Raw genomic sequence first — 14,117 nt, forward strand, 5'->3', positions numbered from 1 at the left:
AACAGAAAGAAATTCAAAAACAGAGGGGATATATGTATACCTATATCTGATTCACTTTGCTATACGGTAGAAAGTAGCACATTGTAAATCAACTATGTTGCTGTTTAGTTGCTAAGTTGCGTCCGACTCTTTTTGCAACCCCGTGAACTGTAGGCTATTAGGTTCCTTTGTCTATAGAATTATTCAGGCAAAAATACTGGAATGGGTTCCTGTTTTCTTCACCAGGGGGTCATCCCTACCCAGGGATTGAACCTGTGTCTCCTGCATTGGCAGAAGGATTCTTTATTACTGAGCCACGACAAATAAAAATTTTAAAAAGAAAATTCTTTTTGATTTACAGAAAAATTGAGAACATATTTCAGAGAATATCTATATATTCTACACAATCAACATCATATATTATCATGGTACATTTTTTACAAATTAATAAACCAATATTTCTACATTAAAAAAAGTAAAGCAGTATGAGAAAATTGACAATTACTTAAGTCTATATGGACTAGTAGGGCTTCCCAGGTGATGCTAGTGGTAAAGAACCTGCCTGACAGTGCAGGAGACATAAGAGACAGGGTTCGATCCCTGGGTTGGGAAGATCCCTTGGAGAAAGTTATGGCAACCCACTCCAGTATTCTTGCCTGAAGAATCCTGTGGATGAAGAGCCTGGAGGGCTACCATCCCCAGGGTGGCAAAAAATTGGACATGACTGAAATAGCTTAGCCCTCATGCACACATATGGCCTGGCATTTAAAGATCTTCAGAAGGCTAAGTAGTGAAAAGTTTATACACAGTGGCATCAAAATAAACATATATGACAACACACTTGTATTTGTAAAGATTGTTAGTTGAATCTCAGAAACAAAGTGATTGCATCTGGGAGAAGAGGGTGACACTGATTTGGGATATGTATGAGGTTTATTCTACTCTCTTTCATTTTTCATGGATTCTTTATTTAATATTTATAATTATTTATTATATTTTCAATTTTGATTTTAAAAAATTTTACACTAAAAAGTTAAGTGGTAAAGCAAATGAAATTGAATAAAGAATATGGTCCATATAGCATTAAACAATTCAACTATTATAATAATTAGAATGAAGGTAAAAGATAAGAATCTGACTTTAAGAATGAGAAAGTAATGAAAGTAAACCCAGAGGTTAGTTAAAAATCAGTGTATTCTATAAAAATTCCATTGACTAACATATTACCTTATTTTTTGATGCCTTAACTGTAAATGTATTCCACCTCTCCAGGTGCAATGATTAAACCAGATAAACCAGAGAGAGAGGTTGCATGCTAGCAGAGAAACTGTCATTATTTATGAACAAGCAGTTCAGTTTTAATTATTACAAATACTTTAGAAAGAAGGAAATCTTGCATCACATTTATAAAGATTTTGCATTACAAAGAAATTGGTCCTAAAGCTAAATTAGTTTCTTCATTATAGATATTGTACTTATTTAATATTTGATCTGATTTTTTTCTCCAGAGCTTCTTCATAGCATTAGTCATCTCAGAATTTCTTAGACTATAGATTAATGGGCTCAGCATGGGGGTTATGATTGTGAAAAATACACTCAATGATTTGTCAATGGGGAAGGTCTTAGCGGGTCTTACATACATAAAAATACAAGGAACAAAGAAGCAGACAACAACAGTGATGTGGGAACCACATTTCTGGAGGGCTTTCTGCCTCCCTTCCTGACTCAGGTTCTTCAAAGGGTGCAAGATGACTGCATAGGAGATGAGTAAGAGCAGAAAAACAAGAGTGCAGATCAGTCCTCCATTGGCCAACACTAAGATGCCAATGATATAAGTGTCAGTACAGACGAGTTCCAATAAGGGGAACATATCAAATAAAAAGTGATCAGTGACATTGGGGCCACAGAATGGGGACCCATAAACAGTGCTAAGCTGATTTACTGAGTGCAGAAAACCTCCCAACCATGATACCACCAGCAACACAACACACACCCTTTGCCTCATAACAACCAAATAATGCAAGGGCTTACAGATGGCCACATAGCGGTCATAGGCCATCACCAGCAGAAGGAAGACTCCTGATCCACCAAAAATGTGCTCTATAAACAGTTGACTCATGCAGGCTTCAAAAGATATAGTATTTTCTCCAAAGAACAAATCTGAAATCAATCTGGGTGTCATAGAAGATAAATAAGCAACATCCATAATTGATAAGCTAGCAAGAAAAAAGTACATCGGTGAGTTCAGAGTCTTACTGACAGTTATAGTCACAATAATGAGCAGGTTGCCCACCACAGTCAAAGTGTAGAAGAGCAAGAACATAACAAAAAGGACTTTCTGATCCTTTGGATTCTGTGTGAGGCCCAGGAGGACAAAGTAAGTTGCATTGTTCCTAGATTCCATCTAGTCTGGACAGGAGCTGAGTTTACATATTAGAAACTGTATACCTACAAAATAAGGGTGAGATTTTTTAAGTGCATTATAAATTAATCATTTTATGTATCCATGCAATTACCACAATGTGTATAGAGCACCTATTTTTCTCCATTGTTTCAGAAAATGTGATCACCAAAATGGATGTCATACTATCCTACTCTTATTGATATGGTACATAATGAGGCATTAAACAATTCTAGACCAGTGTAAGATGCTTTATAAGAATATTCACAGGATGCTAAAAGTCACAGGCTTCCCTGGTGGCTCAGATGGTAAAGAATCTCCCTGCAATGTGGGAGACCTGGGTTCAATCCCTGGGTCAGGAAGATCCCTTGGAGTAGGAAGTGGTAACCCACCCCAGTACTCTTGCCTGGAGAATTCCATGGACAGAGGAATCCATGGGGTCACAAAGATTTGGATACAACCGAGTGACTAACACTACTACTACTTAGAGTCATAGTGTAGAGATATAGCAAACCTAATTCAGAGGATATTTCCTGGGGAAAAAAAAATCAACTGAGTTTTAAAGGAAAGATGATAGAATAAGAAAAGATGGAAAGGGAATTCCATAAAAAGGTAAAACATTTCTAAAGTTCTGAAATTGTAATACTAAATACCCATATAAACTATTAGTAGTACACACATTCAGAGTGAGCAGCTCAACTATGAATAGAAAGTCACTGCTCTGTGTTGCCACAGAACTCACTGAGACTTTTCTTAGGGTCTTTAGTTACTGTTCTTTTTTTCTGACCAATAAATAGTGAAGCAGTCAAATTTGTGTCTCCAGTCCATAAAGTGAAGTTGCTCATTCGTGTCCAACTCTTTGTGACCCCATGGACTGTAGCCCACCAGGCCCCTCAGTCCATAGAATTTTCTAGGCAAGAGTACTGGAGTGGGTTGCCATTTCGTTCTCCAGGGGATCTTCCCAACCCAAGGATCGAACCTAGGTCTCCTATATATTGGGCAGACACTTTACCATCTGAGCCACCAGGGAATTCCAGTCCATATCTCTAACCAAATTCCCAGACATGTATAGGCAGCATTTTTGGACCTCCTCAGTTGGATATCAGTTTAGTATTTATAAAACAAATTTTAAATTTTACACAATAAAAAGTTGTCTCCCATCTCACTGCATAGTCCCACCTTTGATGTAACTGTTTAAAAAAATAAAAACAGTATTTTTCACTCCCTTTTGGCTCTCATATTACTTATTGATACTTTTAGTTAAATCCTGGAGAAGGCAATGGCACCCCACTCCAGTACTCTTGCCTGGAAAATCCCATGGACTGAGGAGCCTGGTGGGTTGCCGTCTATGGGGTCACACAGAGTTGGACACGACGGAAGCGACTTAGCAGCAGCAGTAGCAGCAGCAACTAAATCCTACTGTCTCCATTTTCAAAATATAACACAAATTTGGTCATTCCTTGTCCCCCATTTCCTTCTTTGCCCACTGCCATAGCTTTCCAAATCTCTCCATTTTTATTCTGGCCTTCAATTTGTTCTCTGGAAGTAGTCTAAACTTTACTCTTTAAATCTTGTTCTGATCATATTACTCAACTGCTCTAAACTCTAACAGTGGATTCCAATCCATCACTCACAATTTAATGTATCACATTTAACATTTGCAGTTAAAAGAACTGTAGCCACCATTTTGGGGGGTGAGGCTCAGAGGTGAAAGAACTCACTTTTCAAAGCAGGAGATGGAGGTTCGGTCCATGGGTTGGGAAAAAACCCTAGAAGATTAAACGGCAACCCACTCCAATATTCTTGCCTGAGAAATCCCATGAACAGAGGAACCTGGCAGTGTACAGACCACGAGGTAGCAAAAAGAGTTGAAGGACAGCTTAGCACTAAACAACAGCAACAATTACCATGTAATAGTCTAAGAAAATGAGGTTCAGAGCATCTAGCTAACTTCCCCAAAGTCAAGCAGCTTTAAGTGATAAAAGTAGAACTGGTGGAGAAGGAAATGGCAACCCACTCCAGTACTCTTGCCTGGAAAATCCCATGGACCAAGGAGCCTAGTAGGCTACAGTCCATGGGGTCACAAAGAGTCGGACACGACTGAGCAACTTCACTTCACTTCATGGCAAAATGTCTTGTGTGAAACACGTTTTTCTTAATTTCCATGAGACAAGATTCTGCAGTCTAATAAAACTTTTATCTACTGTACATAGAAAAAAAAAGAAAAGTAGAACTGGAATCTAATTTTGATTTATTTCAAAATGATTAAATTTCTTACATAATAAAGTCACACCACTGTGAAGACTGGTTCCCACAATTTACTATCAGTTGTACCTTGTGGAGGCTTGCTCACAATCTGAAGAAAGCTTTTTTATGTTGCTCATAAAAACCTGGAATTCCTCTTTATTCTAGTACTACAACAGAGAGTGAAAGCCTGCATTATTACTTGAGGAAATAATTTATTACATTCAGTTATCTATTAATTTTCTTCATGGAATCATCTGATTATTCAGAAGACATTTTAATTGAATTGTAGATTGTTTAAGAGAAATACCATGGCAACTACAAAAAAAAAAAAAAAGGGTTTACCATGTTTAAATAATTTATTGAAAAGACTACCAAGCTCTATGTTTATACAGGAAGATAGCAACTAACCACTTCCCAGGAAAATTTATTATAAGTAACTTACTTCCTTACTACCTTCAAAAAAAAAAAAAAAAATTCAACTGTTTAGTCCTCCTCAATCAGTTCTTTTGGTGTGGCCAGACCAGTTGATTTGAGATTTTGAATACATTCCTGTGCTGTTTTCCTTTTTTTTCTCTCTCTTTTGATATTTTGATATCCACGTCTTCAGTTCTTTAAGCCTAAGAAGGACCTTCTGAAAACGTTCTATCAGTTTTTAAAAAGATATTATCTTTTTTTCCAACTAGGGGCAAAGATCACTGGACATTTTATCCCTTCTAGTGACATTTATTAAGTCTTGGAATTGGAAAATGTCCAAGACTGATTCTTGCTTAATTAAATTCACTGGGATTTTCTACTACATTTTAAAAGTACACTTGTATTTAAAGATACTACTAAGCCAAATCATAGAATTAAGGTCACAATGATTGAGGAAAAAGTCAGCTTCAGCACCATTTTAAGGCTACTGCCAACCAGGAGCAAAATACCAGCCCAATCATTTTGTCCCAGTGGATATTAGCTCATCATGTATTTCTTCATTTGCCCTAGCGCATTTTTCTTTTACTTACTACTCAATTTATTCTACCCTACATTTGGCTAAACATGCAAAATTTTTATCAACAATTGAGATATAATAACTAGTTATTTATCCATTTTAAGAAAAAAATTAAGCATGTTAATTGCTCAGTCATGTTTGACTCTGCGATCTCATGAACATGTCAGTTTCCTCTGTCAGGTTCGCATGAGCCTTCCAGGCTCCTCTATCCATGGAATTGTCAAGGCAATAATATTGGAGTGGTAGTCATTCCCATCTCCAGGGGTTCTTCCTGACACAGGGATCAAACCCTGGTCTCCTGCCTGGCCGGCAGACTCCTTACCATAATTTGGAAAAAAAAAAAAAAAAGATATCTATCTCTTATATCTAAATTGGTGATGCTGGTGCTGCTAAGTCGCTTCAGTCGTGGCCAACTCTGTGTGACCCCATAGATGGCAGCCCACCAGGCTCCCCCCTCCCTGGGATCCTCCAGGCAAGAACAGTGGAGTGGGTTGCCATTGCCTTCAATGCATGAAAGTGAAGTTGCTCAGTCCTGTCCGACTCTTAGCGACCCCATGGACTGCAGCCCACCAGGCTCCTCAGTCCATGGGACTCTCCAGGCAAGAGTACTGGAGTGGGTTGCCATTACCTTCTCCAAAACTGGTGATGAAAATTATACAAAACATATTTTTATCACCAATTTAGATGTAAGAACTAGATATTTATTGAATTGTTTTACTTTTAAATTTTAGGCACTTATTTTATTCCATGAATGGTACTACAGGTGAGAATACAGCATTTAATAAAAAAAGGAAAATTCCTCCCTGCATGGAACTTATATTCTTATAACAGAAACAGATAATAAAGAGACAACTTAATAAAGTAGATACAGACTTATTCAGTGCTTCCCAGACAATAAATAGTGTACCATGGCAGAATAAGTGGGAAATATCTACTATGGATAATGTAATCAGAGACGATCTTTCTTAAAAGATGATGTTTACACTGAGATCCAGAGGATAGGAAGTGGCTACCACATTATTACAGGCAGTCAAATTAAATAAAAGTTAATTAAGTAAAATTAGCCCATTTCCTAGGTGGCCTGGTCTGTACATAAGAAACTCTACAAATTTGACAGGAATTTTTGTTGCAGTACCATGTTACAAGGAAGTGGTGAGAAGGTGAGCGTGTGCACTCATTTTTGGGAGGGAGACGCACTGCCTAGCTTGTGGGAGCTCAATCCCCTGCAGGATCTCAGTTCCCTGACCAGGGATTGAACCTGGGTCACGGCAGGGAAAGGTCCAGTCCTACCACTGGACACCAGGGAATTCCCAAGGGTGTGCACTCTTGTCTTGATCCAGATTTTATTGGAGAACCTTTCAACCTTCCAACGCTGAGTAAGTTTTGAGCTGTGGGTTGCTTGTATACTGCCTTTATTTTGTTCAGTTTTGTTCCTTCTATACCCAATTTGTTCATAGCTTACTTTTTGTCATGAAAGGATGTGAATTTCTATTCTATCAGTGAACAACACAAAATGGAAATAAAAAAAAAAAATTCCATTTAGAATAGCATCAGAAAGAGTAAAGAATTAAGCAAGGAGGCAAAGTTTTGTACACCAAAAACTACAAAAAGTTGCTGAAACATTATGGAATATGCAAACAACTGAAAAAATCATAAACTCGAATATTTAATATTATTAAGAAGTCAATACAGCTCTTCTGTTTCAGTGCCTCGCGCTCTCTCGGGCAACATGGCGGGTGTGGAGGCAGCAGCGTCCTGCGGGAGCCACCTGAATGGCGACCTGGATCCAGACGACAGGGAAGAGGGAGCTGCCTCTACGGCTGAAGAGGCAGCCAAGAAAAAAAGACAGACGAAGAAGAAGAGTAAAGGGGCTGCCCCAGGGCAACAGGAACCTGATAAAGAAGCTGGAGCCTCAGTTGATGAGGTGGCAAGACAATTGGAAAGACAAGCATTGGAAGAGAAAGAAAGAGATGATGACGATGAAGATGGAGATGGTGATGGAGATGGAGCAGCTGGAAAGAAGAAGAAAAAGAAGAAGAAGAAGAGAGGACCAAAAGTTCAAACAGACCTTCCCTCAGTTCCAATATGTGACCTGTATCCTAATGGTGTATTTCCCAAAGGACAAGAATGCGAATACCCACCCACACAAGATGGGCGAACAGCTGCTTGGAGAACTACAAGTGAAGAAAAGAAAGCATTAGATCAAGCTAGTGAAGAGATTTGGAATGATTTTCGAGAAGCTGCAGAAGCACATCGACAAGTTAGAAAATATGTTATGAGCTGGATCAAGCCTGGGATGACAATGATAGAAATCTGTGAGAAGTTGGAAGACTGTTCACGAACATTAATAAAAGAGAATGGATTAAACGCAGGCCTGGCATTTCCTACTGGGTGTTCTCTGAATAACTGTGCTGCCCATTATACTCCCAATGCTGGTGACACAACAGTATTACAGTATGATGACATCTGTAAGATAGACTTTGGAACACATATAAGTGGTAGGATTATCGATTGTGCTTTTACTGTCACTTTTAATCCCAAATATGATACATTATTAAAAGCTGTAAAAGATGCCACTAACACTGGAATAAAGTGTGCCGGAATTGATGTTCATCTCTGTGATGCTGGTGAGGCAATCCAAGAAGTTATGGAATCCTATGAAGTTGAAATAGATGGGAAGACATATCAAGTAAAACCAATCCGTAATCTAAATGGACATTCAATTGGGCCATATAGAATACATGCTGGGAAAACAGTGCCCATTGTGAAAGGAGGAGAGGCAACAAGAATGGAGGAAGGAGAAGTATATGCCATCGAAACCTTTGGTAGCACAGGAAAAGGTGTGGTTCATGATGATATGGAATGTTCACATTACATGAAAAATTTTGATGTTGGACATGTGCCAATAAGGCTTCCAAGAACAAAACACTTGTTAAATGTCATCAATGAAAACTTTGGCACTCTCGCCTTCTGCCGCAGATGGCTGGATCGTTTGGGAGAACGTAAATACTTGATGGCTCTGAAGAATCTGTGTGACTTGGGCGTTGTAGACCCATATCCACCATTATGTGACATTAAAGGATCATATACAGCACAGTTTGAACATACCATACTTTTGCGTCCAACATGTAAAGAAGTTGTCAGCCGAGGAGACGACTATTAAACTTAGTCTAAAGCCACCACAACACCTTTTATTTTCTAAGCTTTGTTGGAATACATTATACCAGATTTAATTTGCAACATGTTGTCTTAACAGTGGACCTATGTAATACTTTTATCCATGTTTAAAAAGGAAGGAATTTGATCAAAGGCAAACCATTTAATGTTATTAACCAAGGAAAAAGCTTCCAGGACTTTGAAATGTTAACCATTTTCTGTCTGTAAAGCTCCAAATAGTTAGGAATGACATACATTTTGTTTCAAACACCTAAGAGATGCTTTTCAGATATTTATATTGCCATATTCTTAATTGAATGCTTTGAATGACTACATCCAGTTCTGCACCTATATACCCTCTGGTATTGCTTTTTAACTTTCCTGGAATCCATTTTCTAAAAAATAAAGACATTTTCAGATCTAAAAAAAAAAAAAAAAAGAAGTCAATACAACCTACAGTGATCTACAACTTCAGTGCAATTCCAATAAAAATCCCAAAAATATTTACTACAGAAGTGAAAAAAAATCTAAAATTTAAATGAAATCTCATAGTATTCCAAATAGACAAAACTATTATTGTTCAGTCACTAAGTCATGTCCAACTCCATGTGACACCACAGACTGCAGCATGCCAGGGTCCTTTGTCCTCCACTGTTTCCCGGAATTTGTCCAAATTCATGTCCATTGAGTTGGTGATGCTCTCTAACCATCTCATCCTCTGCACCTCCACTCCTCCTTTTGCCTTCAGTCTTTGCCAGCATCAAGGTCTTTTCCAATGAGTCAGTTCTTCAAATCAGATGACTGAACTATTGGAGCTTCAGTTTCAGCACCAATCCTCCAAATGAATATTCAGGGTTGATTTCCTTTAGGATTGACTGGTTTGATATCCTTGCTGTCCAAGGGACTCTCAAGAGTCTTATCCAGCACCACAGTTCAAAAGCACTAGTTCTTTGGCTCCCAGCCTTCTATTTGGTCTAACCCTCACATCTGTACATGACTACTGGGGAAATGATTGCTTTGACTATGTGGATTTTTGTCAGCAAAGTGATGTCTCTGCTTTTTAATACACTATCTAGTTTTTTTTCCTAGCGTTCCTTCCTAAGAGCAAGCCAAAACAATAATATTTCCTTATTCTAAAATGTACTGTAAAGGTATGATAATCAAAACAGTGTGGTGTTGGCATACAGACAGAGATAAAGGGAAAGTGGTCATCATGCTGTAGTTGGAAGACCCTAAGTACATAACCTCCCTCAGGTACATAAAAATCACAGCTCTTTACTGTGCAGCTGTTGATGACAATGACCTAAAGATCAACAGAAAATATCCCTGCTCATAGAATTGAAATAAGCAGGCTAACAATGTGCAGCCTTGTCATTCTCCTTTCCAGCTTTGAACCAGTCCATTGTTCCATGTTTAGTTCTAACTGTTACTCTTTGGCCTGTATACAAGGGAATATTTCATGCAAAGATGGGCTCAATAAAGGTCAGAAGTGGTATGGACTAACAGAAGCAGAAGATATTAAGAAGAGGTGGCAAGAATACACAGAAGAACTATACAAAAAAGATCTTCACAACCCAGATAATCACGATGGTGTGATTACTCACCTAGAGCCAGACATCCAGGAATGTGAAGTCAAGAGGGCCTTAGGAAGCATCACTGTGAACAAAGCTAGTGGAGGTGATGGAATTCCAGTTGATTTATTTCAAATCCTTAAAGATGATGCTGTCAAAGTGCTGCACTCAATATGCCAGCAAATTTGGAAAACTCAGCCGTGGCCACAGGACTGGAAAAGATCCGTTTTCACTCCAATACCTAAAAAAGGCAATGCCAAAGAATGCTCAAACTAGTGCACAATTGCACTCATCTCACACGCTAGTAAAGTAATGCTCAAAATTCTCAAAGCCAGGCTTCAGCAATACGTGAACCATGAGCTTCCAGATGTTCAAGCTGGTTTTAGAAAAGGCAGAGGAACCAGAGATCAATTTCCAATATCTGCTGGATCATGGAAAAAGCAAGAGAGTTCCAGAAAAACATCTATTTATGCTTTACTGACTATGCCAAAGTCTCCGACTGTGTGGATCACAATTAACTGTGGAAAATTCTGAAGGAGATGGGCATACCAGACCACCTTACCTGCCTCTTGAGAAACCTGCATGCAGGTCAGGAAGCAATAGTTAGAACTGGACATGGAACAACAGACTGGTTCCAAACAGGAAAAGGAGTACGTCAAGGCTGTATATTGTCACCCTGCTTATATAACTTATATGCAGAGTACATCATGAGAAACGCTGGGCTGGAAGAAGCACATGCTGGAATTAAGATTGGTGGGAGAAATATCAATAACCTCAGATATGCAGATGACACCACCCTTATGACAGAGAGTGAAGAGGAACTAAAAAGCCTCTTGATGAAAGTGAAAGAGGAGAGTGAAAAAGTTGGCTTAAAGCTCAACATTCAGAAAACTAAGGTCATGGCATCTGGTCCCATCACCTCATGGGAAATAGATGGGGAGACAGTGGATACAGTGTCAGACTTTATATTTGGGGGCTCCAAAATCACTGCAGATGGTGATTGCAGCCATGAAATTAAAAGACACTTACTCCTTGGAAGGAAAGCGATGACCAAACTAGATAGCATATTAAAAAGCAGAGACATTACTTTGCCAACAAAGGTCCATCTGGTCAAGGCTATGGTTTTTCCAGCGGTCATGTATGGATGTGAGAGTTGGACTGTGAATAAATTTGAGTGCCGATGAATTGATGCTTTTGAACTGTGGTGTTGGAGAAGACTCTTGAGAGTCCCTTGGACTGCAGGGAGATCCAACCAGTCCATCCTGAAGGAGATCAGTCCTGGGTGTTCATTGGAAGGACTGATGCTGAAGCTGCGACTCCAATACTTTGCCCACCTCATGTGAAGAGTTGACTCATTGGAAAAGACCCTGATGCTGGGAGGGATTGGTGACAGGAGGAGAAGGGGATGACAGAGGATGAGATGGCTGGATGGCATCACCGACTCAATGTGCATGAGTTTGAGTAAACTCCGGGTTTTTGTGATGGACAGGGAGGCCTGGCGTGCTGCGATTCATGGGGTTGCAAAGAGTCAGACACAACTGAGCGATTGAACTGAACTGAACTAAAGAGTAATTTCATAATTTCAAGCCGAATTTATACAGCAAGAAACGAATTACACTGTGTATTATTCGTTTCTCCTTTCTGATATTTCTCTATTTGTTTCTTGTAAATTCTTACTCCAGAAAAAGAAATCCAGCAGTGATTTTTGCACTCGCAAGCTGTCCCTTCCCTATGTATCTATCTGAGAATTCTTACCCTGACTACTTCACCATGGACTAAGCAAAAATAGCAGCTTCACTGGTGGCTCAATAGTAAAGAATACACCTGCCAGTGCAAGAGACACAGGTTTGATCCCTGGCTCAGGAAGATGGCAACCCAGTCCAGTATTCTTGCCTGGGAAATTCCATGGCCAGACGAGCATGGCGGGCTACAGTCCATGGTGTCACAAAAGAGCTGGACACTACGTAAAGATAAAACAACAAGCAAAAACAAGAGAAATTCTGAAGTCAAGATCTTAGAGAAAAGTTAATTTCATCCATGTGACTATATAAATAATTTAGTAAAGTAATGATAAGACTTTGGAGGAAAACTTAAGCAACAATGATGAAACTTAGGGGCTTATAGATGTTCTTTACATTGCATATGCATTAAATGTGGACGCAGAAGCCTTGGCAAAGTACATTAAAAACTATCAAAATGCCCCAAAATAATTAGCCAATGTTAGATACTTAACATATACTAGTCCCTAAGATTATTTTTCTGCAATTTATCTGGAAAATGTCTTCATTTTCTTTCACAAGAGGTATAATCCTCATTATGTATATAAATCGTCACTTTATTGGCATCATGAAAAGCCTGTTACTCTCCTCTTTAATAAACACTTCTTGGCATTTTTCACCTCTGTGTTTCTCACTGTATATATGATAGGATTTAACATGGGAGTGAGGATTATAAAGACCACACTCACCAACTTGTCTGCAGGGTAAGTGGTCACAGGAACGTGTGTAGCTGAAAATACAAAGCACAGAAAAAAAGCACCACTACTGTAAAGTGAGAGCCACATGTAGAGAGGGCTTTGCATTGTCCTTCAGCACCATGGGATTTCAGAGAGCTCAGGATGACAATGTAGGATATAAGTAGCATGGAAAAAATGAGCAAGCACGTGGCCCCACTGTTGGTTGCCACAACCATCCCAAGCATGTAAGTGTCACTGCAGGCAATTTCCAACAGTGAGAAGAAATCACACATGAAATGGTCAATGGCATTGCAACCACAGAAGGTCAAGTCCATCAGGAAAAGAATCTGCATTGTGGAATGTACGATCCCCCCAGTCAAGGCCACCACCACCACCAGGAGCTGGCAGAGCCCCTGTCTCATGATGGTCATGTAGTGCAGAGGCTTGCAGATGGCCACATAATGGTCACAGGCCATGGCAATGAGGACAATGATCTCTGATGCTCCCAGGAAATGTACCCAAAAAAGAGTCAGGCAGCCACCCCATGAGATGGTTTTCCTCTTGCACAACAGGTCAGTGATCATTTTAGGGGTGGTAGCAGATGTGTAAAAGGCATCTATGAAGGCCAATAAGTGAGAAAAAAGTACATGGGAGCTGAAAGTGTGGGACTGAGGGAGATGGTGATGACAGTGAGCAGACTGGCCACCATGGTAAACAGGAAAATGAGCAGAAAGATAATAAAGAGTATTTTATGCAAATGTGGATTCTGTGTGAGTCCCAAGAGAACAAATTCAGTCACATTATTGGGAGACATGAAGAGATACATTTTGGAACTACACCTCCTGATGTCTGAATTATCTACAAAGGAATAAGAATGATACCTACTAGTCATCAAGGGTTTCTGGCTTGAATTTTTTAGAACAAAAGTAGAGTAGTCAGTATAACTATGGAGCATGTCCTTGGCACTTTTGCCTCAATATCTGTGTCAAGTCTTTCTTAATTCTTCCATGATAGCTTTTTATCTCTTTAAGCACCTTAGTACTACCACCTGCAAAACATTTATAAGGACAATATTTGATGTGTATTTAACTGAGAAAGGGCTTCCCTTGTAGCTCAGCTGGTAAAGAATCCGCCTGTAATGCAGTAGACCTGGGTTTGATCCCTGGGTTGGGAAGATCCCCTGGAGAAGGGAAAGGCTACCCAATCCAATATTCTGGCCTTGAGAATTCCATGGACTGTATAGTCCATGGAGTAGCAAAGAGTTGGATATGACTGAGCAACTTTCACTCACTTGCTCACTCTTACTGAGAAAATATG

The 14,117-nt window shown here is 39.3% G+C and overlaps 2 protein-coding genes and 1 pseudogene across 2 annotated transcripts; 1 reads left to right on the forward strand and 2 right to left on the reverse strand.

Annotated features, from left to right (window-relative positions):
* Window positions 1–1,399: 1,399 nt before the first annotated feature.
* LOC122687735 (olfactory receptor 4A47-like) lies at window positions 1,400–2,383 on the reverse strand. Its single transcript, XM_043893367.1, has one exon. The coding sequence runs from the start codon at window positions 2,381–2,383 to the stop codon at window positions 1,400–1,402; it is 984 nt and encodes a 327-aa protein (XP_043749302.1).
* A 4,932-nt stretch (window positions 2,384–7,315) lies between these two features.
* LOC122688057 (methionine aminopeptidase 2-like) lies at window positions 7,316–9,122 on the forward strand. The gene has a single exon (XM_043893871.1). It carries the CDS (start codon window positions 7,348–7,350, stop codon window positions 8,779–8,781), a length of 1,434 nt encoding a protein of 477 aa, XP_043749806.1. The 5' UTR covers window positions 7,316–7,347; the 3' UTR covers window positions 8,782–9,122.
* Window positions 9,123–12,689: 3,567 nt separating this feature from the next.
* On the reverse strand, window positions 12,690–13,614 carry LOC122687736 (annotated as a pseudogene).
* Window positions 13,615–14,117: the final 503 nt, after the last annotated feature.

This window comes from Cervus elaphus, chromosome 32, assembly GCF_910594005.1.
Source record: "Cervus elaphus chromosome 32, mCerEla1.1, whole genome shotgun sequence".
Classification (NCBI taxonomy): Eukaryota; Metazoa; Chordata; class Mammalia; order Artiodactyla; family Cervidae; genus Cervus; species Cervus elaphus.